Genomic DNA, 26,040 nt, shown 5'->3' with positions numbered 1-26,040 from the left:
TAAAGTACTTATATCAGAATATAAAAGACAATAATTAATTTCTCGAAAATGTCCAAATAGTTCCAAAGTTATATAAGTTGGAATAAAGATTTCTGTTGCATTCCAAGCTAGTCAACTGGCATTAGTATGCAATTCAGACCTCATCCCTGTGCAATCCATGCTCTCTTTTATGTGAATTTAATGTTATAGCTGGTTAGCAGCATGGTTATTAACTATTTGAAGTTCTTTGTCTATAAATGTACTGTAAAGAGATCCTGGGATTTATTTAAAGTAGGTTAGCTACAGAGCCACATAAGAAGCCTGTTTGCATCTTTGAAAGAATTAAACTGAGCTACAATAACAGCTCAAAGGACTGATTCAGTGAGAAACCTGCACAGAACATGTAGGAATGGGCTCTAAGTTTCAATTCAATCGTTGATCTAAGAAAGGGTTAATTTAACTTTTGCAATATCTCTAACAGTCACATCTATATGCATAAGGTTCAATGTAAAGCAAATTGCTTCAGCTCACTGCGTCTTTATGTATGGCCTCCCACGTGAAAGGGTCCCAATAGTTAAACCAACTCAGTCCCCTTCTTAGCCAGAGATGCCAATAACGGTGCACTGCACACGCAAATAACAAAACTAAATGCTTTTCTGAAGTAAATTTACCTTTTGATGTAATTTTAGCACCACCATCTCCATAATAGTTACAGTCTTCCAATGAGCAAATGTTTTAGTGACCTCTTTAAAAGTTGATTTCATAAGAATGAAGTATGCATGTAGAGTACATAATGCCTGAATAAGTAGGTCTAAAGACTCTACTTTTGCTAGCCCATTTTTGTCCCAGTTTTTTTCAGCTACCATTAGCAAGAATTTATTGAATTTCATGACATGACTTTAATTTAAATTTATCTGTCTCACTGCTATCATCATCAGAGCTGAACAGCATTTGTGTCATTGAGTATATTCATTTTGTACCCAATGATGTTCTAAATTTCAGTTCCTTGGAGTTCTGAATTTTAGGTGCATAATACAAAAGGCAACTATTATTTACGTAGTCATAAGTATTCTCTGGCTGCAGTCTGTAACACCAGGAAACATCTGATATAAGCCATCATACAACAGGGCTTTATAGCACTACATGGCATCCGGTAGAGTTGTTTATAGTGAGAAAGTAAACAAAAGTTATAGTTGTGTGGTGAAAAACGGAACGTACGTAAATTGTAACAGTGAAATAGAGAAGCTAAATGAACATGTACCAAGCCTGCAATTAATTGTAGATGTGCTAAGGTGAGACATTGCAAATTTAGAAAATGAAAATGTCGAACTGAAAAAAGGCGCGTAATATCCCAATCGCCAAAGCAAGTAAAACACGGAACTGGGAGCACAGGACTAGCATGATCACAGAAGAAAGAAGCGAAAAGGTGATAAATACAATGAATGGAATGAACTGCGGCAATAAAAGCAGTTTCAGTGTCCTACCTACAATAAACGAGTGCTCTGAAGTGGATATAGGCCTACAGGCAGAAACAACATGGCAACATATGTTTACTAGGCCAAACAGGGTTGGTCGTGTGAAACCCAGTGACTGTAGAATTCCTGTGGTAACAAAAAACCGTTTTCGTGCCCTAGATTCAGATATAAATGTGGAATCAATGGAAAACTGTGACAACAACAACACGCCAAATCTATATAGTGACAAGCACATGAGCAGAAACTTCCGCAATAAATGTGAAGACAAACTCAAAGTGAAAATATTCTCTGATAGCCATGGACATGAAATCGCAAAAATACTACGTTACAGTCATTGTATACAAGCAACTAGTATTGTCAAACCAGGTGCACCCATCCAAGAACTCATTAGAAACATAGAAACTGAAAATGATCGTCATATTGTCATCATAGCTGGAGCCAATAATGTATATAAAAACGACCTCCACAGTGCAACACGAAACCTTAAAGCAATACTAAATTCAACACAAGAGAAATCAGTTTTTGTCGTCGGAATTCCACATAGGCATGACCTTTCGGAATGGTCATGTGTGAATGTGGAAATCATAAAAGCAAACAGGCAATACTCAAAGATTTGCAGGGCCTACCAAAATGCATATTTTATAAGTATGGACTCCTTGCAAAGAGACTGTTACATGAGACATGGCATGCACCTTAATAACAGAGGCAAGAAGATTCTGTGCCAAAACATCAGCATGATACTGAAAGCATCTGACAACCAAGAAGTAATTGCTGCTCTTCCTGCTCCTTGCTTGACACAAGCAGAGCCTAAAGAAATAGTTACTTCTATTGCAGCAGTAGAAGTAGAGGTGGAAGCAGCAATTGTACCTACACACATAACAAACACTGTAGCAGCAGTGCCTACCACACTTCATATACAGGATTCAACAGCAGCAGAAGATGAAGCAACATCCAAATCTCCACTGTCACCAGTTGCCACAACAATGCCTATAGCAGCAGCAGCACCACCACCACCACCACCACCACCTATCGCACTTCACCAGCAAGATTCAACAGCAGCAGAAGAAGGAGCATTCACCTTATCTCCTCAGTCACCAGATGCCACAACAGTGCCTCCACACACCATAACAGCAGTTCCATCAATTCCTGTAGTAGCAGCCTCATCTACAATATCATCACAAGGAGGGAAGAGTAGGCATACAACAGTAGATGTGCTACCACTTCGAGTGAACAATTTTTTAGTAAAAGGCAACAAGAGGCAGAAATCCAGAAGATAAGCCCTGAAAAAGGTTCGAAAACCAATCACCATAGTGTTCAGTGTGTTAGCAATAAGAGCATGGATCTTAAAATATGTTACCTTAACGTTCAAGGCTGAAAGATAAAGAACTTATCATAAATGAGTTTGGTCTTGATAACCAGTTCGATATTTTTTGTCTGAGTGAACACTGGGCTAATGAGAATGAACTTGCAGTTGCCAAATTTGACAATTTTAGTATAGTAAACAGCTACTGTAGGAAAGAGCACATTAGAGGTGGTGTGGCAATTTATTCCAACCAGTCACTCAATTGTACAATAACCAAACTAGGCCTAAATTCCTTGTGTGATGAACAGCACTTTGAAGTTATGGGTATAATCATTAATAGTCAAGCTAATAGTAGTATCCACGTACAGATCACCAAAGGGAAGCATTAACATATTTTTAGAAAAAAATGAACATGCTATTGAGTGAATTAAGTAATATTAAATGGCTACACTATGATATTGCAATAGGAGGTGATTTGAATGCCGATTTTGATGTTACTAAATGTAAGGGTAGTGTTGCAGATCTGGAAAACTTACTAAGACAATACAATTTACATCATGTTAATAACAGGCCCACAAGAAACAAAGCATGTTTAGATAACATCTTTGTAAACTTCAAGACCACTGAAAACACATGCGAAGTTGCAGTGTTCCCATTCTCTGACCATGACTCCGTATCTCTAAACTATGCAAGTAAAATTACCCTCAATAGGAGCAATGCAAACAGACCTATCCCAGCAGTTGTGATTACCAGACCCATAACTGAGGATAAAATTAACACATTTCGTAATTTCCTTGCTGACAGAGACTGGTTTGGCCATTGTAGTGTTGATGGACATTACACATCAAGTAATGACCTGGCAGCCAAAATAATATTTGATAGATTTTTTAATGCATTCTTGACCCTATTTAACTATAGTATTTTCATAAAGAAAATCAAAATAATGGACAGCAGCCACAAATCCAGATCTCAAAACAGACAAAATATATGGTACACTAAACAGCTGACATATCTAAAGAAACAAGTTTTGTTACTGTACAACATATAAAATAGTATAAAGTCTGACTGTGCTAAATCAGTTTATGTGGAATGCAGGAATGAATACAAAAAAGCTATCCTGCAAGCCAAAAAAACCTACAGTGCCAACAGCATACATAATTCCACCAAAAAATGCAAAACCGCTTGGAAAGTAATTAACAGTGCTGCCACAGATACTAAAAAAGACAAAATTAATATCCCACCACAAACACTCAATGAGTTTTTTTATTAATTCAGTGAAAGAAATAGGAGACGCAATTATCAAACCAGACATTATTCCATCAGAGTTACTCTCCCAAAATTGGGGTGGACAGTCACTAAATACAAGCGTGCTAACCTTCTCCGAAGAAACGCCTAGATATGTACAAGGGGTCATAAAACAACTGAGATCATCTGATAGCTTAGATATATATGGCATATCATGCAACCTGCTAAAAAAAGTGTGTGATTGCATTCTGTACCCTTTAACCCATTGTATAAACAAGTGCTTACTTGAGGGATATTTTCCTGATGAGTTAAAACTGGCTAGGGTCGTCCCAGTATACAAAAAGGGATATACAGACTCTCCATCTAGTTACAGGCCTATTTCAAAAGTACCCGCATTCTCCAAGGTAATAGAATTCATCATGTACCAACAATTATCATCTCACTTTGAGAACCTAGGAATAATTAATGCTACACAATACGGGTTTAGGAAGAATCTGTCAACCATTAATGCAATCAACACGGTAGTCAGTTACATCCTCAAAGTTTTTGAGAACAAAGGCTTTGCTCAGGTCTCATTCTGTGATCTAAGCATGGCCTTCTACAGAAACTAGTCTCACACTATTAAAAGCTTATCTCAATAACTGTAAACAGGTAGTTTGTGTTGGTAAGAAAATGTCAAACATAGAAAATGTTAAAGTAGGTGTGCCTCAGGATCTGTACTGGGGCCCTTCCTGTTTCTGATAATGATCAATGACCTCCCCTCGTTTATTAGATCCACCACTGTATTGTATGCAGATGATATGACTTTTCTTCATAGCAGTAACAATCTTAATGATCTTAAAACCTGTGCTGAAAATACACTCACTCATGCAGCATATTGGTTCAGAGCAAATGGTTTCCTGCTAAATGAAAATAAAACTCAGCAGGTAATCTTCACTCTAAGAGAGAAGCCACTATCTGATGACCCTAGTTCTGTTAAATTCCTGGGAGTTTATTTAGACGAAAAGTTATCCTGGGGCCAACATGTAAACTATATTAGTAGTAAGCTATCTAGAGTAATTTATTTATTAAGACAACTCAGAAATTGTGTACCTGAAACATACATCAGATCATCTTATTTTGCATTTTTCCAAAGTACAATATCCTATGGCATTATCTTGTGGGGTAACTGTAGTCATATACATGACATCCTATTATTGCACAAGAAAGCCATTAGGATAGTTACAAATTCTTCACATAAGGCCCACTGCAAACCCTTATTTACTAAACAAAAAGTTATGACTGTAATAAACCTCTATATATACAATGTCTTAATCTTTACGAAGAAGAACCTACAAGATGTGATACATAGAGAAAATGTACATTTTTACAACAGAAGAAGCATCAAACACATATACATGCCTTACCACAGACTATCAAAATCAATAAATAGCTATTAAGTCACAGGGCACAAACTATTTAATAAGCTGCCACATGCCATACAGGATCTTCCTGGACATACATTCAAAGAAAGACTGCATGAATGGTTTATTGCCCACCCGTTCTATGATATCAATGAATTCTTCAACTGTAAAATGCAGTAATCCAACAGATGACCCACTGTACGTTTATTGTAATATAAGCTAAAATATTTCAGTAGTCAATACCTTATCACAGTGTATTATAAATTTTAACTTCATTTGACGTTGTCAATTGCTGTAATGGCCTAAAGACAATAAAATCTTTATTATTATTACTTAGTAATAGTGTATAGCATTTCAATACTTACTGAACCATCTTGAAGTGCTTTCCTCAGCTTTGGGAGGTCACTCACAGGTACCCAGCACTCCGCAATAAGGCACTTGTTCGTTACATCCATATTGAAACTATTCAGAGTATGGTAGATAGCTTTCATTTTGCGTACCATTACCATCCAGTTGTTTAATTCTCGAGCCACACCTACTAACACTCGTTGCCTGTGGTCCTGTGTCTGGTTGAGAACCTGAAAATTGTATGAATATATTGTGATAGAAGACAAAACATTGGAGAGAAAACAAAAGCTAGGCTAGAGAACAATATCAATACACCCAATTATTAACAATAATGTTTCCTAACCAGGCCATGGATGCTATATTTGCATTTCAATGGAAAAAAAGTGGATAGATAAATAAAATTAACTGCAGGCATAATGGGATCTTGAGATCAATATTTGTCCTAAAAATTCAAGCAACATAATATGAACTAAACACAGTGTTTTGTCTTTCACTATAATCATCTGAAATAATCAGCATGTATTTTAACAATTTGGTTGTTCTTTGTAATACAAGTTTGTACTATCACAAATTTAAAAATCATTTAGTAGCTGGCAGCATTGGGAATGTTCAGTACATGAATGTAAACTGCTAAAGGATTCAATACAAGCCCTGTCTAATGCAAGTTTTTGCAGTGATTACTCATGGAGGAGGAGGAGGAGGAGGAGGAGAAGGGTTTTAAATGTAAATAGAATAACCGGTAAACAAGACACACTTTCAATTAGGGAACATAAATAATGAACTACAAACTTTCACATGCCAGGGCTGTATTTGTTCAAAGGAATCCTAAATTTAGTTTTCATGTCTACTGCATGCTATTATTTAAATGGACATTAACACAGACATGACATTAAAATTGAATAACCTGCAGCCATGTCTTTTTCATTTAATTTATTTATGATTTTTTATTTATGTGTGGGCTTACTTCAGGACATTCAATAAGAAATGCCACACATTTTTTATCTCGGCCCATTTTGGTTCAAAAAATGTGGGAATTGTTGTGGGGCAATGTGCAATATTCCCATTTCAGCCCCTACAGTCTCATGAAGTTTCAATATGTGGTGGCATGCTATGGAGCCTTCAAAATGGCATCTGTAATGGAGATGCATCCCAACCAAGAGCTACCAATGAGTTTCTTTTGGGGGAAGACCATAGCATAGCAGATATTCATAGGCACTGGCAGAAAGCCAAGGGAGACCTGGCAGTGAACAGAAGCATGGTGAGTTATTGGGCAACGTGTCTGTCATCACTCCAATAAAGTCATGCAAACCTGTCCACTCTCCTGTGTGCCAGCCAGTTACAAACAGCTGTGACTCCTGCAATGTTGAAATTTTAATGTCTTCATTGTCACAAAGACGCGGACTAACTTCTCTTTCTCCATGACAACACAAAGCCTCTTACAAGTCAGTGCACCCAGGAGGAGCTTACAAAACTTCACTGGCCTGTTCACATTCATCCACCTACAGCCCAGTTCTCGCATCTTCCGACTTCCATCTGTTTGGCCCAATGAAGGATGCACTCTGTGGGACGAAGTACATGGAGGTTACCAATCTGGCAAGATGTTCGCTCCAATGTTGACCAGTAGAGTGTTATTATATGAGCATACAGGCCCTCCCAGTAAGGCAGTGTAAGGCTGTCACAATGAATGGAGATTAGGCGGAAAAATAGGGTTTTGTAGCCAAACAAGTGAGATATGGTGTACTAGAACCCTGAATAAAAATTCAGAAAAAAAAGTGTTGCATTATTTATTGACTGTCTCTCCTATTAAGTGAACTATTTACAGACAGAGTATCAAATTATTGGACTCATCTAGATTTCATAATATATTTACATTATGTTTGTGTAGTGGTAATTTGTTTCTGTGAGTTATATTAGTTACAAATTTTAGTTTTTTTCGCTAACATTGATGCAACATCCTGTACAATTTGGCTGTTGACAAATATTTACTGTAAATGTGCTAGGATATTATTGCTCTCAATTTTTGGCTCATCCTTTCACTAGTATGTATGTAGTCTTGTCTGCATTGTCATTTTTGTTTTTACGCAGGAGCCTTAATATGGAGTAACAAGTGCCAAAATTGGTTGCATAAATTAATTAAATGCAAAAGATATTGATGCAGGTGTTTTAATTTTCATTTCATGCTCAACAGCTGAAGTCCATGTGATGATCTACTACAAGGAGGGACATATAAAGATTTAAGAGAGAGAAATTCATACTCTGACAATACTCAAACAATGAAAGATTTTTCTGCCATTTTATGAAGTGAAACAATACACAGCAAGATAAGTCTATTAAACACATCTCTTTGTCAGCTTCAAATAAATCAGATTTTCTCATATCAGCTTGTAGACGATCACTAACTCACTGCCTGCCATTTTTTTTTTTCTTTTAATTGTTCAGTCATTACTGGAACAGCTTATCAGTACAGTATAAACTTATACAAGTACTGGTGGGTACTGTTCTCAGTCAGATATGTTATGTACAATTCGTTCATATTTGAGTATTATGAAAGTCTCTGGTTGATGAGGCTACACTGCAAGCAGTTGTGCATGATGGGAGACACAATCAGGTGGTGGGGTAAGGATCGGGCTGGGCAGGGAGGGGGAGGATAGCAGGGTAGGGGTGGGGGGCATTAAAGTGCTGGCTTATGGGAGTATACAAGGACAAGGTGGAGAGAGGGTAGGGCAGTTAGGTGCAGTCAGGAGGTTAGAATGAGACGGGAGGCGGGGGGGGGGGGGGGGGGGGGGGTATCTGAAATGGAGAGAAGTAAAAAGATTATTGTTGTGTTGGTGAAATTGAGGACTATGTAGTGCTGGAATAGGAACAGGAAAGGGGTGAGAGAATAAGTACAAAGGCAAACCAAGGCCGAGGCCAGGAGGGTTATTGCAATGTAGGATTATATTGCAGGGGGAGTTCCTACATGGGCAGTTCAGAAAAGCTAGTGTTGGTGGGTAAGATCCAGATGACACAGGCTGTGAAGCAGTCACTGAAATAAAGAACGTTGTGTTGGGAGACATACTCAGGAATGAGTGGTCCAGCCATTTCTTGGCCACAGTTTGTCAGTGCCGAATCATGCGGACAGACAGTTCATTAGTTGTCATGCCCAAGTCGAATGCAGCACAGTGGTTGCAGCTTAGCTTTAAGTCACATGACTGGTTTCACAGGTAGCCCTGCCTTTTATGGGATAGGTGATGCTTATGACTGGACGAGAGTAGGTGTTGGTGGTGGTGGTGGTGGTGGTGGTGGTGGTGTTAGTGGTGGGAGGATGTACGGGACAGGTCTTGCATCTAGTTCTATTACAAGGATATGAGACATGAGGCAAGGGGGTTGGGAGCAGGAGGTGTATAGGGATGGATGCAGATATTGTGTAGATCTGGTAGGTGGAATCCCACTGTGGGTGGGGTGGAAAGGATAGTGGGTAGTACATTCCTCATTTCTGGCCACAATGAAAGGTAGTCAAAAATCTGATAGAGAATGTGTTTCAGTTGTTTCATTCCTGAGTGGTACTAAGTCATGAGCAGAATGCTCCACAGTGGCCAGATGGTGGGACTCTGGGAGGTGGTGGTTGACTGGAGAGATAAGGCATGGAAGACCTGTTTTTGTAGAAGGTTGAGGCCTCATAACTAGAAAAATAGCGTTAGTTCGAAAGATAGAATGTCTCTGCACTGTTACGTGTGTTTGTTCACCAGGCATCAGCCAGTAATAGTTGAGGGGTTGCCTTTACACATTATTGTCCTTTGTTTCTATCCCAGAATTTTCTATCCCTCGGTGTATTTTGAGAGGGACTGCTTGTCATTACAGATGCAATAGTCACAGATGGCTTGGTTGTATGGAAGGGACTTCTTGGTATGGAATGGGTGGCAGCTGTTGAATTGGAAGTATTACTGGTGGTTGGTAAGTCTGATACGGATGGAGGTACTGATGTAGCCATCTTTAGAGTGGAGGTCAACACTGAGGAAGGTGGCTTGTTGGGTTGAGCAGGACCAGGTACAGTGAATGAGTGTTGCGGTTCTGGAGGAATAGAGATAGGGTGTGCTCTCTCTCAATCCAGATCATGATGAGGTCATCAATGAATCTGAACCAAGTGAGGGGGTCTGAGATTCTATGTGTTTAGTAAGGATTCCTCTAAATGGCCCATGAATAAGTTGGCATAGGATGGTGTCTTTTCTGTAGCTGCCCTACCCTCTCTCCACCTCCCTCCACACATCCCACCCTACTCCTTACCCCCACCACCCAACTGCATCTCCAGTCACACACATCTGCTCACAGTGTGGCCTCAGCAGCTAGAGACTGCAGTCTTACGTATCTCTGATGGTAGCCTTGTTGGGCATTTTGTAACAATCTTTTTATTGTGCCTATTTGCGACTCAGCATGGTGAGTAGCAACTATCCTTTTCATAACATTGTTGAATTCATTCATATGTGGCAATAATGCTTTAAGTAATTACATAAATGGCCAGTTTCCTAGGGCTGATATTGTTCTAACCTGCTGGTCCCAAAGTGTTAAAACATAATGTGCTAAATTGTTCCAACTTTTTTCAGTTTTGATTGTTTAGTATTAATTTGACATATTCATACTTATATTCTTTTGTAAACCATTTACCTTTACTGTAGACATAAGAAATTTCTTTCCTTGAACTAGAAAAATAGTGTTAGTTCGAAAGATAGAATGTGTCTGCACTGTTACATGTGTTTGTTCACCACGCATCGGCCAGTAATAGTTGAGGGGTTGCCTTTACTCATTATTGTCCATTGTTTCTATCCCAGAATTTTCATACAGAAGCTTCATTGTGAAGCCACTGTGAAGTTGTTACCTGCCTGTAAGAAAATCGTGGTGAACTGAAAACGGCAAGTGTAAATTAGCTGTGAAAGTGCACTCTGCATTCTATCATCCAATCCCTCAAATTTCTTTATGAGCAGCAGTGAAACTTCAGGGAAGATGGTAACTCTTCCCAAACTATAAGTCATCTTTGGTGAAAAAGTTGCTAATATCTGTTTGAAAAACACTTGCAGAACATTAGACATTGTTGATTGTTCCAAAACAATCAGTACACGATGACGGTCCGGAACATTATTCCCACCTCCTTAATAGTGAGGTGGTCCGCCTTACAATACAGCAGCAATTCTGCGTGGCACAGATCTGAGAAGTCCTTGGTAGGTTTCCAAAGGCATGTGGTACCAGATGTCTGTGCACAGATCATGAAATTCTGCTAAATTATGGACTGGTGGTTTGTGACTGCACAGCTGGTCTCAGATGTATTCCATTGGGTTCAGACCAGGAGAACTTGGTGACGAAAACATCACCAACCATTCACCACCCTGCTCCTCGAAACACTTCAGCATTTTTTAGCCTTATGACAGGATAGTTATCCCCCAGAATATGCCACTGCCATCACAGAAGTACAAACATAAATGAATGCAGGTGAACTGCAATAATGTTCACATAGTGCACAACTGTCATAGGGCCTTTGATTACTATCACAGGTCTGATGGATGCTCAGTTGAACATCCGCCACAGGATAACACTGCCACCACCACCCTGTATTCGTGATGTGGTGCAGGTTTCGAGCAGCCATTCCCTGGGATGACAGCATATCCATATACGACTATTGACCAGGTACAACAAGAAATGTGATTCATCTGTCCAGGCAAATCAGTTCCATTGCTCAATGATCAAATCTTGGTGATCTCACACCAACTGCAATCATAATGACAATGTTGTTGAATCAGCATGGGAACTGTTCCAGCATAAAGTCAAGCATCGGCACACCAGTTGGAAACGTTAGAGCAGAGGGGGCTGTGAAGAAGATGTAAGCCAACTGCACGTGGCCCAACCTCTCTTTAGGATGACAACACAATGGCAGCGCCCTCTAAGCAAAGAGAACGTAAGTGCTGCACCCGACTGGCCGCAGCTGAGTTGAAGACTAGCCAATTCTATGAGTTCTCCAGCAGCGAGTTGAAGAATAGCATCAGGACTAGTCGTTTCACTTCTACAACGTAGCATTGTCTATACTGCAGAGTATTCTTAGTTTGCCTATCAACCTTTGCTCGCATCACATTTATACTTCACAATGTTAAGTACTGTAATCATTTCCTTTTGTAATAAACTTAATTAATATGATTTGCCTGAATTGTTATCTAGCAATCTGAGAAAGCAGGTTTCCTAACCCCATTTTTGATGAGTAGGCAGGATACAACAGGAACCTGTAGGAGCTATCTACTGGAAAGCCTTATGTTCAAGAATATGCACTGAATGGTGTCCTGCAAAACACTTGTGCCTGCAACAGCTTTGTACTCAGCTACAGATTGCCTCCTATCCCTCCTTAAAAACATGGACAAGCTCCCAACCCACACATTCTGTGATGCGAGGCATGAATATTAGAATGCAACGGACTAGTGTAGCAGTTGACTCAAAACTACAAATACTCTTAACGTCTTACAACTACTATTAAAATTTTGTTGTACATATTTACAACGGATGTTAAATTCAAAATATTTTATTTTCATTTTGGAGTATACAAATTTAATTTTCTAAAAAATATGAAGAACAGAGTTAAACAAAATTCTACCCCTATAAACATATTTCTCCTTTCTGTAAAACTCAATACTGTAACTAAACTTCTGTAAACCCAAAACTTTTAGTTAATAGTTTAATTATGTGCATGTTTCAACAACAGAATTATCGAAGTGTGTTGATACATTTTAACAAGTTCTTCAAGCAGCTGTGACCCCCAGTTCAGTACAGTTAAGTTGTTAGCTGTGTTAAATTACCCATAGCTCATTTATTCTTAGATGTAGATGTAGAAAGTTCCATATCACATTTGGCACCACACAACATTTATTGAACATTGAAAATGTAATATGAATTGTCTTGGATTTGAAAGTGAAATGAAGAGTATATGAAGTTCTATTTGTGACTGGTGTTACTGGAAACAATAAGCAGAGTAACATATGGAATTAGTCATCTGGTTATTAACTTCAACATAACATCCAGGACTTCATTATTCTGTCACAGAAGTTAAGTACGTTTATAAAATAATGCCCATTTTCTCCATTGCTTCTTAAAAAAATTCTCTCTCAGTGATACTCACAGACTTGCTGTTCTGATTGCATCAGCTGAAAAATCTAGAGCTTAAATATTTGCTAATCTCAAAAATGATTATTATTATTCTGAGCTTATCAGATGGTGATGTTAGAACCTGCAACATCTACTCACCTACAAGTGGCTTCATCACCTTTTAACTGCTTTCCATAGATGCAAACCAGCTTCACTGTTTCCAAGATGCTCTTTTCCAGGTGGTGGGCCATAAAAATCTGCACATTGTCAAAGTTTCTTATGCCAAAGGATTTCGCCATTTGCAGCCTGTATCACCACAAGAATGATTCCCCATTTATCTCTGCTCTGCTTATATACTTTCCTTAAAACATTACATGCAACACTGCCACGTGGCATTCAATTGCACAGTGGGCAGTGGTCATGAAGTTTAGACTTGTTAGTGTGTATGTCTGCACACACTGTGGTCAAATATTGTATTTTCATGAGCAGAATAAAAGATACAAATTTCAGACTGCATGGAAAATTACGATTGATTAGAAACGCCAGAGAATCAAAGTCTCATGTTTCTATAGTTCGCATCATGTCGGAAGGAGGCCCTATTTCAGCTGTTCTGCTCATCACTCACCACGAACTGCTAGTAGCCAATAAGATTCATTCTCTTTCCGAGCAGCTAGCCACGAGTTACAAACTAGAATGCAAGGATCACTCCTCCAAGTGCTGTGCTGTTGCTGAATTTTGCGACAATGCAGTTTCATTCACAGAGCAATCGAATTATTCACTCAGATGTCGATCTTACTTTCTTGTATCAGTATAGCTGTGAATGTGTATCTGTAAAAGTTTTAGCGTGATTTCCAAATGAAAAGTCATGTGATGGCAATAAACATGAAGTTTCTCACAAGCAACTTTAATTACGTTGTATGTCTGTGAAGTATAGTCTTAGTCGTGCAACTGGTTTAGTGGTTTCCTGTCAGAAAGATCACTGTATGTAGTAATCGACAGAAAATCATTGAGTAAAACAGAAATGACAGAAGTGATATCTGTTGCTTGTGATGAAGTGTTGTAGGCACTCCTCTGTTCCTGATCTAATAAACAATTTAGGAGACAACATGAGCAGCCCTCTTAGACTGTTTGCAGATGATGCTGCGATTTACTGTCTTATAAAGTGATCAAGATTAAAACAAATTAGAAAATAACTTAGACAAGATACCTGTATGGTGAGAGAAGTGGAAATTGATTCTAAAAAATGAAAAGTCTGAAGTCATTTACATGAGTACTGAAAGGAATCCGCTTAATTCGGTTTACAGGATAACACACATGATTCTAAGGGCTGTAAATTCAACTAAATACTTAGGGATTACAATTACGAATAACTTAAAATTCGACTATCTCATGGATAACACTGTGTGGAAAGCAAACCAATAAATTGGTAGGACACTTAGAAAATATAGTAGTGTCTGCTAAAGAGACTACTGACACTATGCTTTTCCGCCACCTTCTGGAGTATTGCTGTCAGGTGCGGGATCCACAGTATATAGAACTGATTCAAAAAGTTCAAAGAAAGGCAGCTTGTTTTGTATTTTCGTGAAACAGGACAGACTGCTACGGATGTGATATGCAAATTGCAGTGGCAATCATCAAAACAATGGTGTTTTTTGTTATTGAAGGATTTTCTCATGAAGTTTCAGTCAACAACTTTCTCTTCCGAGTGTGAAAACACTTCGTTCGCGCTCACCTACATAGGGAGGAATGTTTATTATAATAAAATAAGAGAAATTAGAGCTCGGAAGGAAAGATAAAAGCGTTCGTGTTTCATGCGTGCTGTTCGAGGGGGGAATGGTTGAGAAATAGCTTGAACGTGGTTCTATGAAGGTTCTGCCAGGCACTTAATTGTGAATTACTGAATAATCATGGAGATATAGATGCTTCACAAGCAGTTGAGGTGGTTTGTATCCCGCATTTATAGCTTCTTCAAATGTGAATCTGGAAGAGATACTTCTATTTTTGGTATTTTGAAGACTCAAAAACAAACTGCAAAAGCACGTGTCAGCAAGAGAGCTGCACTGAGAATAGTAAAGGAAAATGTCAGAGCTGTGGAAATCTCAGGAAAATTTTTTTCATATTGCCTGAAAATCATCAAAGTTGCAAGAAGTCTTTAACACAAATAGATGGTTTTGTGAATGATGTTTTAAAGTGCTCTGTGTTTGAAATGTATATAAGAAGGGAATACCCAACATCACAAAAAATTCTTACAATTATGCCTGAGCAAATTGACTTCAAAGGTAGTGCTCCATCTATGTAAAGAACTTTAAAATACATTGGTTTTTAAACACGTTAGAGAGTTTTTAATTGAAAGAAGTGACATAAAAGCAGCACGAAGTGCGTCTGTTACGAAGATGCATGATGCAACAGGAGGAGGTAGCTCTTCAGTATGTTACCTTGATGAAACAGGGTGACTCAGATCATTTAATGAATACCTGCTGGAAAATGAGTGATGGTACTGGTGGTTGGATACTAATTCTGCACGCTGGCCCTTCTTCTGGTTTGGTTCCTGAGAGTAAACTTGTATTTAGATGTAAGAAAAACAGTAGTGACTACCATTTGGAAATGAATGCCGTCACTTTCAAAAAGTGATTCACTGAACTATTCTTGCCATACCTAGCTTTGAAGTCAGTCATTGTAATTACCATGCCATTTCTCATTCAGCTGTTACGGAGAAATAACCAAGTATGAGCACGAGAAAAGCGGATATCATGCTCTGGCTGAAAAATAAAAATATTCCAAACAATATAAGCCAGACTTGTGCTAAACTCCTGCAGCTTGTTAATTTATAAATGTCACATGACAGAATATACAAATGTGACTCTCTTCCATGTGAATGTGGTCACACAGTTTTGCATTTATCCACATATTACTGTCAATATACTCCAATAGAATTAATTTGTGCACAAGTTACAAGCTCTGCAGGAAAAAAATTAAACATTCAAAGTAACAAACACTGAAAGCCTTGTGCATGAAGCAACAGACAGCACCTCCCTTCTATGTGTGCATACTGTGTCTGTCACACTGAAAAGTTTCAAAAATAAGACTTTCATAGGGAGGTGAAGACACAAGCCTTGAATGTATAATCCTAAACTTACAATCAGATGGTTCAGACATGGACTCAGATAGCAGATGGTATTACATTGTAGACTTTGAAACAAAGTAAGGTAATGATCTTCCTTGGTTCTAAAGACTAGTGGTTTAAAACCATTTTTTATTAATATATCAATTGCATACACTGTACATGAGAATTTTCTAGCTTTTATTGATTAGGAATATGTAGCATGTAAAGTATTCAGACTATAATGCTCAACACATAGCCCAAGGAAAAGTTAAGCTTTTCTCAGCCTGTTGTATTACTTGCGAGAATAAGGCTGGATAAATTTTCCAAAACTTCCAGTATTTTGACACACAAACCCCTGTCATTTTCAAGGCACAAATTTGAAATTGCCTTAAAATGAAATGGAGGGCTGCCTGTCAAGATATCATAGGTTTTTGATGTTACTGGTCAGCATTCCGTCAAGTTATTCACACAAGATGGCCAATTTTTAGCTTGTCCAATTGATCATAAATGCGTTCTCACACGGTAATGTTGAATGAGTTAGTTTGAACTCATAATGCCTCTTGACACCGAAAAATATGATAACATAGTGACAATTTTTATGATAGTCTTTTGCATTAGTGTTTGCTACCAGTAATTCTTCCTTACACATAGAGATTTACATTGAACATCAGTGAAACACACCCACATACAAGCAGAAAGAAACTTCCACATAGGAAAAATATATTAAAAACAAAGATTCCAAGACTTACCAAGCGGGAAAGCGCCGGCAGACAGGCACATGAACAAAACACACAAACACACACACAGAATTACTAGCTTTCGCAACCGATGGTTGCTTCTTCAGGAAGGAGAGGGAAAGACGAAAGGATGTGGGTTTTAAGGGAGAGGGTAAGGAGTCATTCCAATCCTGGGAGCGGAAAGACTTCCCTTAGGGGGAAAAAAGGACAGGTGTACACTCACACACACACACACATATCCATCCGCACATACACAGACACAAGCAGACATATTTAAAGGCAAAGAGTGAGTGTCTGTGTATGTGCGGATGGATATGTGTGTGTGTGTGTGTGTGTGTGTGTGTGTGTGTGTGTGTGTGTGTGTGTGCGTGCGCGAGTGTACACCTGTCCTTTTTTTTCCCTAAGGGAAGTCTTTCCGCTCCCGGGATTGGAATGACTCCTTACCCTCTCCCTTAAAACCCACATCCTTTCGTCTTTCCCTCTCCTTTCTGAAGAAGCAACCATCGGTTGCGAAAGCTAGTAATTCTGTGTGTGTGTTTGTGTGTTTTGTTCATGTGCCTGTCTGCCGGCGCTTTCCCGCTTGGTAAGTCTTGGAATCTTTGTTTTTAATATATATATATATATATATATATATATATATATATATATATATATATATATATAGAGAGAGAGAGAGAGAGAGAGAGAGAGAGAGAGTAGAAGCAGGTGTCAGGCGAATTTAATGATTTCGATTTGAGTTTAGTTTCTTATATATTAGATTTTTCCTTACAAAACAGTCCAAATCACAATAAGTGGCAGTTATTGCAACAACACACACCAAAATAGGTTTTGCATCACCTCTGTTCCGAAAGTTTCAGAACCTGTACAGAAAATTGGAAGAGAGATCAACATAAACATCATTTCTGCCCTTTTTATTGCTCATGAAAACTACACATTTCATGTTGTACCATCATACAGCGAGACCTTCAAAGGTCGTTGTCGTGGCATACTATCCTCAACTTCATCAAGGCACTGTTGGTCCAAATTGTCCCACTCCTCAACAGCGATTTGATGTAGATCCCTCAGAGTGTTTGTTGGGTCACGTCAACAGGGTTCATGTCTGGAGAACATGCTGGGCACTATAGTCGAGCAATGTTGTTATCCTGAAGGAAGTTGTTCACAAGATGTGCAAGATGGGGATGCGAATTGTCGTCCATGAAGATGAACGACTCATCAATATTCTGCTGATATGGTTGCATTATCGGTCAGAGGATGGCATTCACATATAGTACAGCCATTACTGCACCTTCCATGACTGCCAGTGGCATACATAGGCCCCACATAATGCTACCCTCAAAACATCAGGGAACCTCCACCTTGCTGCACTCACTGGACAGTGTGTCTAAGGCCGTGTCCTATGTGAGCGACAGAAGTGAGCGACGTCTGGATACGCGACACTCCAGCGACAAGCAGCATTATCGGGTGACAACCTTGGGTGTCCTGTGTGCAAGTGACCATGTCGCACTACAAGATGGCTGCTTAGAGCCAACCAGCTGTTTCTATAAAACGGCATCCTTAATCTGTAGAATACTGTAGCTGGACAGTAAGGCTACAGAATTAAGTTCACTTAAGAAATAAAGCGAAAAGGAATGCTGTGCATGAAATTTACAAAGGGAGGAATCTCCATGGAGAATTTCATAGGTATCGTCAATTACGAAAATCACCAGACAAATTCTTCAAATACACGCGAATTTTTTTAACATGATCAAGAACTTTCAACAGCCAATAAATGCGGAGGAATGACTATTACATAACTAACTATGCTAAATACGAACATAAGCACACACATTGATTTCAGTGAATAATAGCTTGCTGCGGTGTAGTGGTAGCGTATTCATTTTGTAATTATGTGTGTGTAAAAAGCCCTGGGTTCAATTCCAGGCCGTTTTCATAATTTTACTGACTCAGTTGTGATTCTGTATACTAAGTATTATGTATACTGTTTACAGTGCAATGCTAAGTATATTTTTAAGGTATTGCCAAAGAACTTCATCTTCACTCCTATCCCAGAATATCACAAATGTTAAATCCCTAATAAATTACAATGGACCATGAAATTTTATAGATATTTGATGTTGCGAACGTAATTCATCAGCAATCAGTGTTAAGGCCAAGTGTTTCAATTATTCCAAGTAGTCTGTAAAAGTAAAACTTCCAAAATTTTTGAAAGAAAGTCAAACGTTTTGTGTAATGCTTTGTCTAAAAGTATGAAATAAAAAATATTAGGTAAACGATTGGTGCACCTCATTTTCTATTCATGATTTCGAGCATCATTCGAAGGCATGTAGAACATTTCTCTGATCTACTTATTTCTTTCACACAAATCATTTCATAAAATATTTGATTGATTTATTCCATTTCCGAATTTCAAGTTTTATTCAGAAAGCACAATCTTTCTTACTCCTCGTTTGCCGTCCTAACGTACCTGATTTGAAGAAAGCCTTTTTTGACATTTAAATACCTCACCAATGTATCTTTTTATGTGCAAAATAGCTAGATCTTGACAAGATGAAATTTTTGACACTTCATTTGTAGCAGCTTTTCATGAAATATTTCAATTTTAGTTCATTACCCTGATTACTTTCAAGCAGTTACACATTTTCATGCCAAACTAGATCTAACCCTGGTCACTTTGATACCCCATGTACCTGTTTCTCTCCCTTTGTTTGCCTATGAAAATTTGGACAAAACCTCAGGGTGTAAGTTATAGGGAGTCTTGTTTTCGCTCTGCTCACGCGTTTACAAAACATATCAAGTATTAATCATACGATAAAATAGTCCTTTCTGCATGCTGTCATTTCCAAAAATCGTCATTGCAATACCTTGAACCGTTTATGAGATACGACGATTTTTACGACCACCTGATTCCCGAAGCACAGGAAAGATTCGGATGCGCCGCACGTGAACCCTCTGCGGATATAACAGCCTAAGGCGTTCAGCCTGAGCAGTTTGCCTCAAAACACATCTCCGCTGATTGTCTGGTTGAAGGAACATGCGACACTCATCGGTGAAGAGAATGTGATGCCAATACGGAGCGGTCCATTTGGCATGTCGTTTTGCCCATCTGTACCATGCTGCATGGTGTCACGGTTGCAAAGATGGACCTCGCCATGGACATCGGGAGTGAAGCTGCACATCATGCAGCCTATTGCGCACAGTTTGAGTCTTAACATGATGTCCTGTGGCTGTACAAAAAGCATTATTCAACATGGTGGCATTGCTCTCAGGGTTCCTCCAAGACATAATCTGTAGGTAGCAGTCATCCACTGCAGTAGTAGCTCTTGGGTGGCCTGAGCGAGGCATATCATTGACCGTACCTGTCTCTCTGTACCTACTCCATGTCTGAACAACATTGCTTTGGTTCACCCCGAGACACCTGGACACTTCCCTTGTTGAGAGCCCTTCCTGGCACAAAGTAACAATGGGGATGCAATCAAACCACGGTATTGACTGTCCAGGCATGGTTGAACTACAGACAACATGAGCAGTGTACCTCCTTCCTGGTGGAATGACTGGAACTGACGTGCTGTTGTACCCCCTATGTCTAATAGGCACTGCTCATGCATGGTTGTTTAGATCTTTGGGCAGGTTTAGTCACATCTCTGAACAGTCAAAGGGACTGTGATACGATATCCACAGTCAACCTCTATCTTCTGGAGTTCTGGGAACCAGGTTGATGCAAAGCTCTTTTTTGATGTGTGTATTTTCAATGATCTTGTCATTAGATAATTGTAATTTTGAGAAAAATTGTTCCTGACGGCTTCACAAAGCTGGATCAGCTGTTCTTGCCTCCTGACATCACACAGACAATTGCTGTGGAGCAGTGGATTTAACATAAAGACTCACAAGTAAGATTTTCCTCATGTAGACGAATTATCGAAATTGGTTTTATACTGTATTCTTCTCTCATAGATTTGAACATATAATATGATGTACCGAAGGAAAATGAACCCGATTGTTGTCCACAGCAACACAGTTATAAAAAATACAGACTTTGTTTGCCCACTCTCTGCCACCACGCATGCACAAACCTCGTCTGCACCACACCTCCCTATCGCTCTGCCTCTGAGCATGGAAGCGCCATCCTATGTGAAGCAGGCTACAGTTAAACTAATTGCCACAGTGTTATGACTGTAGCATAGGAAACCATTATCACCATTAAATATGAACTAGATTAATTGAAGAGAACATCTTCTATGCCTTTTCTATATGAGAAGTTTATCACACACAAAAATTTGAGACTAATGATTTAAAGTTGGTTGCCCCAACCTATAGATTATTCAAATACTACCTAAACAGTGTTGTTGCTTAACACTGAATTGGAGGAGATGGGGAAAAAATAAGATTTTCATTGCCAGAATCCTACTACAGCAACAGACATTATCTAAAGAAATTTTTATTTGTGAATGTATGTAAGAGACATTATGTTTGTTCCACTCATGCCTGGCATGACTCACAATATGCACCACTGAACTGAAGAGTCAATGATTCCATAACTAATAATCATCTACTTTGGGTTTGCAAAGAAGAGGGCTAGAGTTTTTGTAGTACTTGTCCCATATATTGTGCTCCTGCTAAGTGCATAAAACTATGAACCTTTCTCTGAGCAGAGATATTGCATTTTTGTTACTTCCTCTTGTAATTTAATGAGAAGTAAACTTTTGAAATCTGCTGTTTCTTCTTGAATAATGCTGAAAATGCAAATATTCTTTCTAACTATGTGTTCATTATATATTCATCTGTTTTCTTTAATTCCGTGTAGCAGTTCCCAGTGCACTTCAACTGACACCTATGACACCTATGAAACAGCAACAAGTGATGCAGTTTTGAAAAGTCACAAATGTGTGGCTGGGAACTGCTTTCTCTTTCATGGTAATGTAATTCTCCTCACATTCTGCTTTATGGCATTTTTTTTTTTTTTTTTGTCGGTTAAAATACATTGAAGAACAATGTACTTGTTAGTAAAAGCACTGACATTTATTCCAATTTCCTACTTTTCTTTACCTTTGGGCATCAACAACAATTCGCACATTGACACCAACAGCATTTTTTGGTGCGAAGCACTAAACCACTTGAAAGTACATACCAGTGTGAGATCCTGAAGGCGTGTGCGAACACCAGCCAGCATGTCTGCACGCTCACCTGCGACACTTGGACAGGGGTACAGAGATGCATGGAAACCAGCACACACCTTCTTTACTCGAGACTTCAGTTCCTCACCTTGGAAAAAAGCCACAAAAACTGTTTTATATACAGAGTTGCCCTGAAAATAAAAAGAATCACCAGTATGAACCACGTGGAATGTAAAGGACTGACTGGATTAAGTTAAAGACATAAAAATTCTTGGTGTTCAGTTAAAATTGGACAATAAGGAACAGTTCTGGCTCACCAGAGTATGTAGCTCTGCAAGCTGAATACTGTGATAGTAATGGAAAGAACTGTTATTAAAAAGCGTGTGAGAGGAGAAGGAATGGTTGCATTATATTGCAAAAACACAGGTTAGTATAGTCACTAAAAAGTGAGCACAGAAAATTAATACAAAAATTACTGTCATCCACGTTCTTTAATTTCCATAGATTAAATTATGAAATGCTTGTAAAACATTCTGTCCTATAAGGGGCAGGGTATTATCTTAATGTGAAGGCAATTTTATATCATTAACTATATAGTATGAGTGCTAACAATCACAAATTTTCACATGAATGACAGGTAGTGCAACAAAAAAAAAAAAAAAAAATAAATAAATAAATAAATAAAAATTAGAAAAAATATGTACTCGTTAGTGTACCATATTAAAGAGGAAAGGGAGCTCGCACCACACCTATAGACGTGATATCTCTGTATTATGTCAGAAAACATAATGTTACAATGTCTGGTGCATTGCCCAAATAACACTCTACAAAGTGAGACAGCTGTAGAGATTGTGATAACTTGGCTGCATTCAAACCAGTATGACTGTTGACAACATACTGGAGAAAAAACACCGTAACACATTGCTAACTTTTGAATCCAAAATAATGTAAAATGCTCAAACTGCAACCTGTAACATGACTTTCATGGAATGAGAAACAGACAAGTCAGTATGTATCTTACATTATAGCATTACCAACAAAATAATTCAAATTTTACCAACTGTGTGGTCTTCCTTGTATGACAAAATGTGGATCGTCAGGGAACTACAAATTTTCATGTACAGCACTATACTTAGATTTAAGCAATTAAAGACTAATCTTAAATTCATCATTGTGAGTAAAGATAAAGTAAAACAATATCTCATCATTTCTTTTATGGTAACAGTATCTTTTGTTGCACATAACTAGTACACATCATGGTATGGGGTACAATAGGCAGATCACTCACTGTATTTGGTTCATCTAGAGGTTGATCCAGCCCAACTTGACGCAAAAATACATTGCCACGTGATATCCTCCAGAGCATTCGTTCAAATGCTGGGACCCGTTCTCTTGGCACAACTCCAGCAACAAACCTGCAATTTAAAAATGTATCATCCAGATGCGCGCGCGCACACACGCATGCACACATTCTCTGGGCCAAGCCCATATTTTATTCACAGATGACAGGAGAAATATATTTCTATCATAAATAACTGAGGAATAATATATATATATTTTTTTCATAAAGTCAGCCCAAAGCCCACTGTAGGTTTTGAACACCGTTTTAAATGGCGTGAGGAACATTACTTGATCAGGAAATAGCTGACTTATTCTAGTGTGTAAGCTTAAGTTGACCGATTGACCGAGGAGTTTTCAGAGAGCAGAGGAAGCCAGCCTGGTCCCACACAGATCACCACAGTGGTGAGAGCCATGTGGGGGGAAGGGGTGGGCGGGCATCCCTGCATCCCACAGTGCAGGCATCTTAACCTGTGCTTCATGCTTCCTTGAAACTGGACGTCATTCACAGATTGATTATGTGTTGATCATTACTAAAACTAAAATTTTTTTGTCTATTGACATACTTAAGAAGTACTGTAACTCACATTTATCGCAACAAACAGAAACTACAAAAGAGAAGACGCTACACAGCAGGCAACAATGATAGCTCATGTATCACTTCCAGCAAGCTAATATTTGCTGCAACCAAAATCTAAGGGCTACTGTCTGAAACCTTCCAATTTCTACTGTTTCAGGATTAAGGAGCTGATCAGCCAATTTGCAGTTAAAACACTGAGCAATGGAAGTGGTTTTAGATTAATTAGAGAAAGCAGAAGAGGATTCAAAAGAAAATGGTGGCTTTGCTAGGACTACACAATCACAAGCATCTTTTCAACAGATGATGTGATTGAACAGCTGGAAGCAATGGTGAATTTCAGTATGTGCTATTTGCTACTTCTGTTGGCGAAGTTAAATTCTGATTGCAACTAATTTTCAGTCTTCTTGACTCCAGAGAACAGTGTCAAGAAAAATTCTTGTGAACATTGATTCCATGAGTTCAGCACTCAACCACAGTTTTTCTAACAAACAAAGACACAAGAGATTTAAAAGCACAAAAAATTAATTTTCAGTGCAAATAATAACAAAGAAACATTGTGAAAATGACCTAAAAGCTCATTCATTATTGAGTCCATGGAAGCCAGAGACACTGACTGAAATTAATCCATTGTTTCTCATGTGTGCGTTTCGAGAAGGCCAAGAATAGTACGTCACTGGAGCTCTAATCTAGACGAGTTGCAATTTCTACCAATAAATAATAAGTAATTTGCAGTGTAATCGGGTACTTTCTTGCCTGTATCTTATTGAAGACCATACACAAAAAAAGGTTGGGGAAAGCGGGATTTCATCCCGTCTTCAATGTGCTTAGAGAAAGATGTATTCAGGCATATTGTCCAGCTGAAGAACTTACAACTGATGAAGAAACATGCACAATTTGAGTTTGTGTGAGATTTTGAACCTGTATATAGAATAAACAACACAAGTATGGCTTGAAGTTGTACACTTTTGCAGAAGCAAATAAAGCGTATGTGCTCAATTTTGAGGTGCTGGAAAGCAGGTGTTCAACAACACATCATCAGCGGTTGTCTTCAGGCTACTGTCTATTGGATAAAGACCATGTATTTGGACAGATTTTCTTCTTGTCCAGATCTGTTTCAGGAGTTGTCTCAAGCAGGAACTAATGCTGTTGAGCATCTCATGAAATTCAATGCCTGAAACTAAAATGAAGAAGGGAGAAATGACAGACGTAAATGTAATGTATTGATAATGAAATGAAAGGATGCCAAGGATGTGTACTCATTGTCCACTAGCCATAAGCCAACATTCGGTAAACACACAAGAAAATAATGGTTCATTTAAACTGAAGTCACTTTAGTATTATATTGCACTTGCAACAATGCCAGAGCTGATCTTTGTAGACCAGTACAATGTATTTTGGCACAACAGTAAAATGATGGAAGAAGATGTATATTCATTCACTTTCATGGGAGTGTCAAATTTAGTCTTGTATAATTCAGTGCACTACAATAAAACAGCATGCACTGGTTCATGACTACAGCACTGCAGTCCGAGTTTGTTCACTTAGGACAATGTGCAACAGGTTGCTGCTACAACTGTACAAAGTGGAACAGTGGGCATATTAACACACAGTTATTTGCTGCAGGACTTACCACCAACATGTAAGCAGTATGCTGCATGTGTGTGGTACATATCTACCTCCAGGAGCAAGAAACATAATGGAAAAGAGTCTTTCAAAGAGAGACGGTAGCAGCATGAGTAATGTCTTTGTCTATGGATACTTGTTTAAGACATACCATACAAAAAAGCAATACGGTTCTGTGCGAGAACTGATAAGGGTCATACAAAGATTGAATATATGTAATATTTCTTTACTATCACCACCATTGGATGTATATATGGACACAGATGAGCTGGCATGAGTCTCCCAGCAGAGTAATGTGGAAAGCTAACACGGTTGGGGTGTGTGGAGCATTGTATCAACAGAACTTGCTACCACAATAGGCTGGATCAGCCAGTTCTTTTGCTGAGATGTTAATGAGGATCTGGCTTTCACTTTGCAGCTTGCTCTTGCTCCTTCATGCTAGTTGTTCAGTCACTGATGAGGTGCATTTTGTGTTTTTCTCTGTGCCAGTCTACATGCAGTGTTTGTATTCTCCATTCCTCTGTAGATACACCCACACATTGAGTTTTTCCTCTTGCAAGATCTAGCTCACCAGTTTCCAATTGAGCAACAACTAGCAACTCAAGTTGTGACATTTGTGACAACTATATAGTTTTGCAACGATGTGACACCTTCAGAGATACAAAAGTGGTGACCGAGAATGTTCTTGTGCTAGTAATAT

General features: G+C 38.6%; 1 protein-coding gene across 7 annotated transcripts in view; it reads right to left on the bottom strand.

Annotated features, from left to right (window-relative positions):
- The window catches only part of LOC126272722 (V-type proton ATPase 116 kDa subunit a 1), a 610,777-nt gene that overhangs the window by 64,537 nt on the left and 520,200 nt on the right, over nucleotides 1-26,040 (bottom strand). For all 7 annotated transcript variants that reach the window (XM_049975766.1, XM_049975767.1, XM_049975765.1 and 4 more), the window contains 3 exons: nucleotides 23,088-23,214; nucleotides 21,814-21,990; nucleotides 5,771-5,983 (listed from right to left, as the gene is read on the bottom strand). In XM_049975766.1, coding sequence (XP_049831723.1) covers nucleotides 5,771-5,983; nucleotides 21,814-21,990; nucleotides 23,088-23,214 — 517 coding nt within the window. The remainder of the gene's footprint in view (nucleotides 1-5,770; nucleotides 5,984-21,813; nucleotides 21,991-23,087; nucleotides 23,215-26,040) is intronic.

This window comes from Schistocerca gregaria, chromosome 5, assembly GCF_023897955.1.
Source record: "Schistocerca gregaria isolate iqSchGreg1 chromosome 5, iqSchGreg1.2, whole genome shotgun sequence".
In the NCBI taxonomy this organism is placed as follows: domain Eukaryota; kingdom Metazoa; phylum Arthropoda; class Insecta; order Orthoptera; family Acrididae; genus Schistocerca; species Schistocerca gregaria.
The sequence above is the reverse complement of the archived record's forward strand: the minus strand, read 5'-3'. Positions and strand labels throughout refer to the sequence as shown.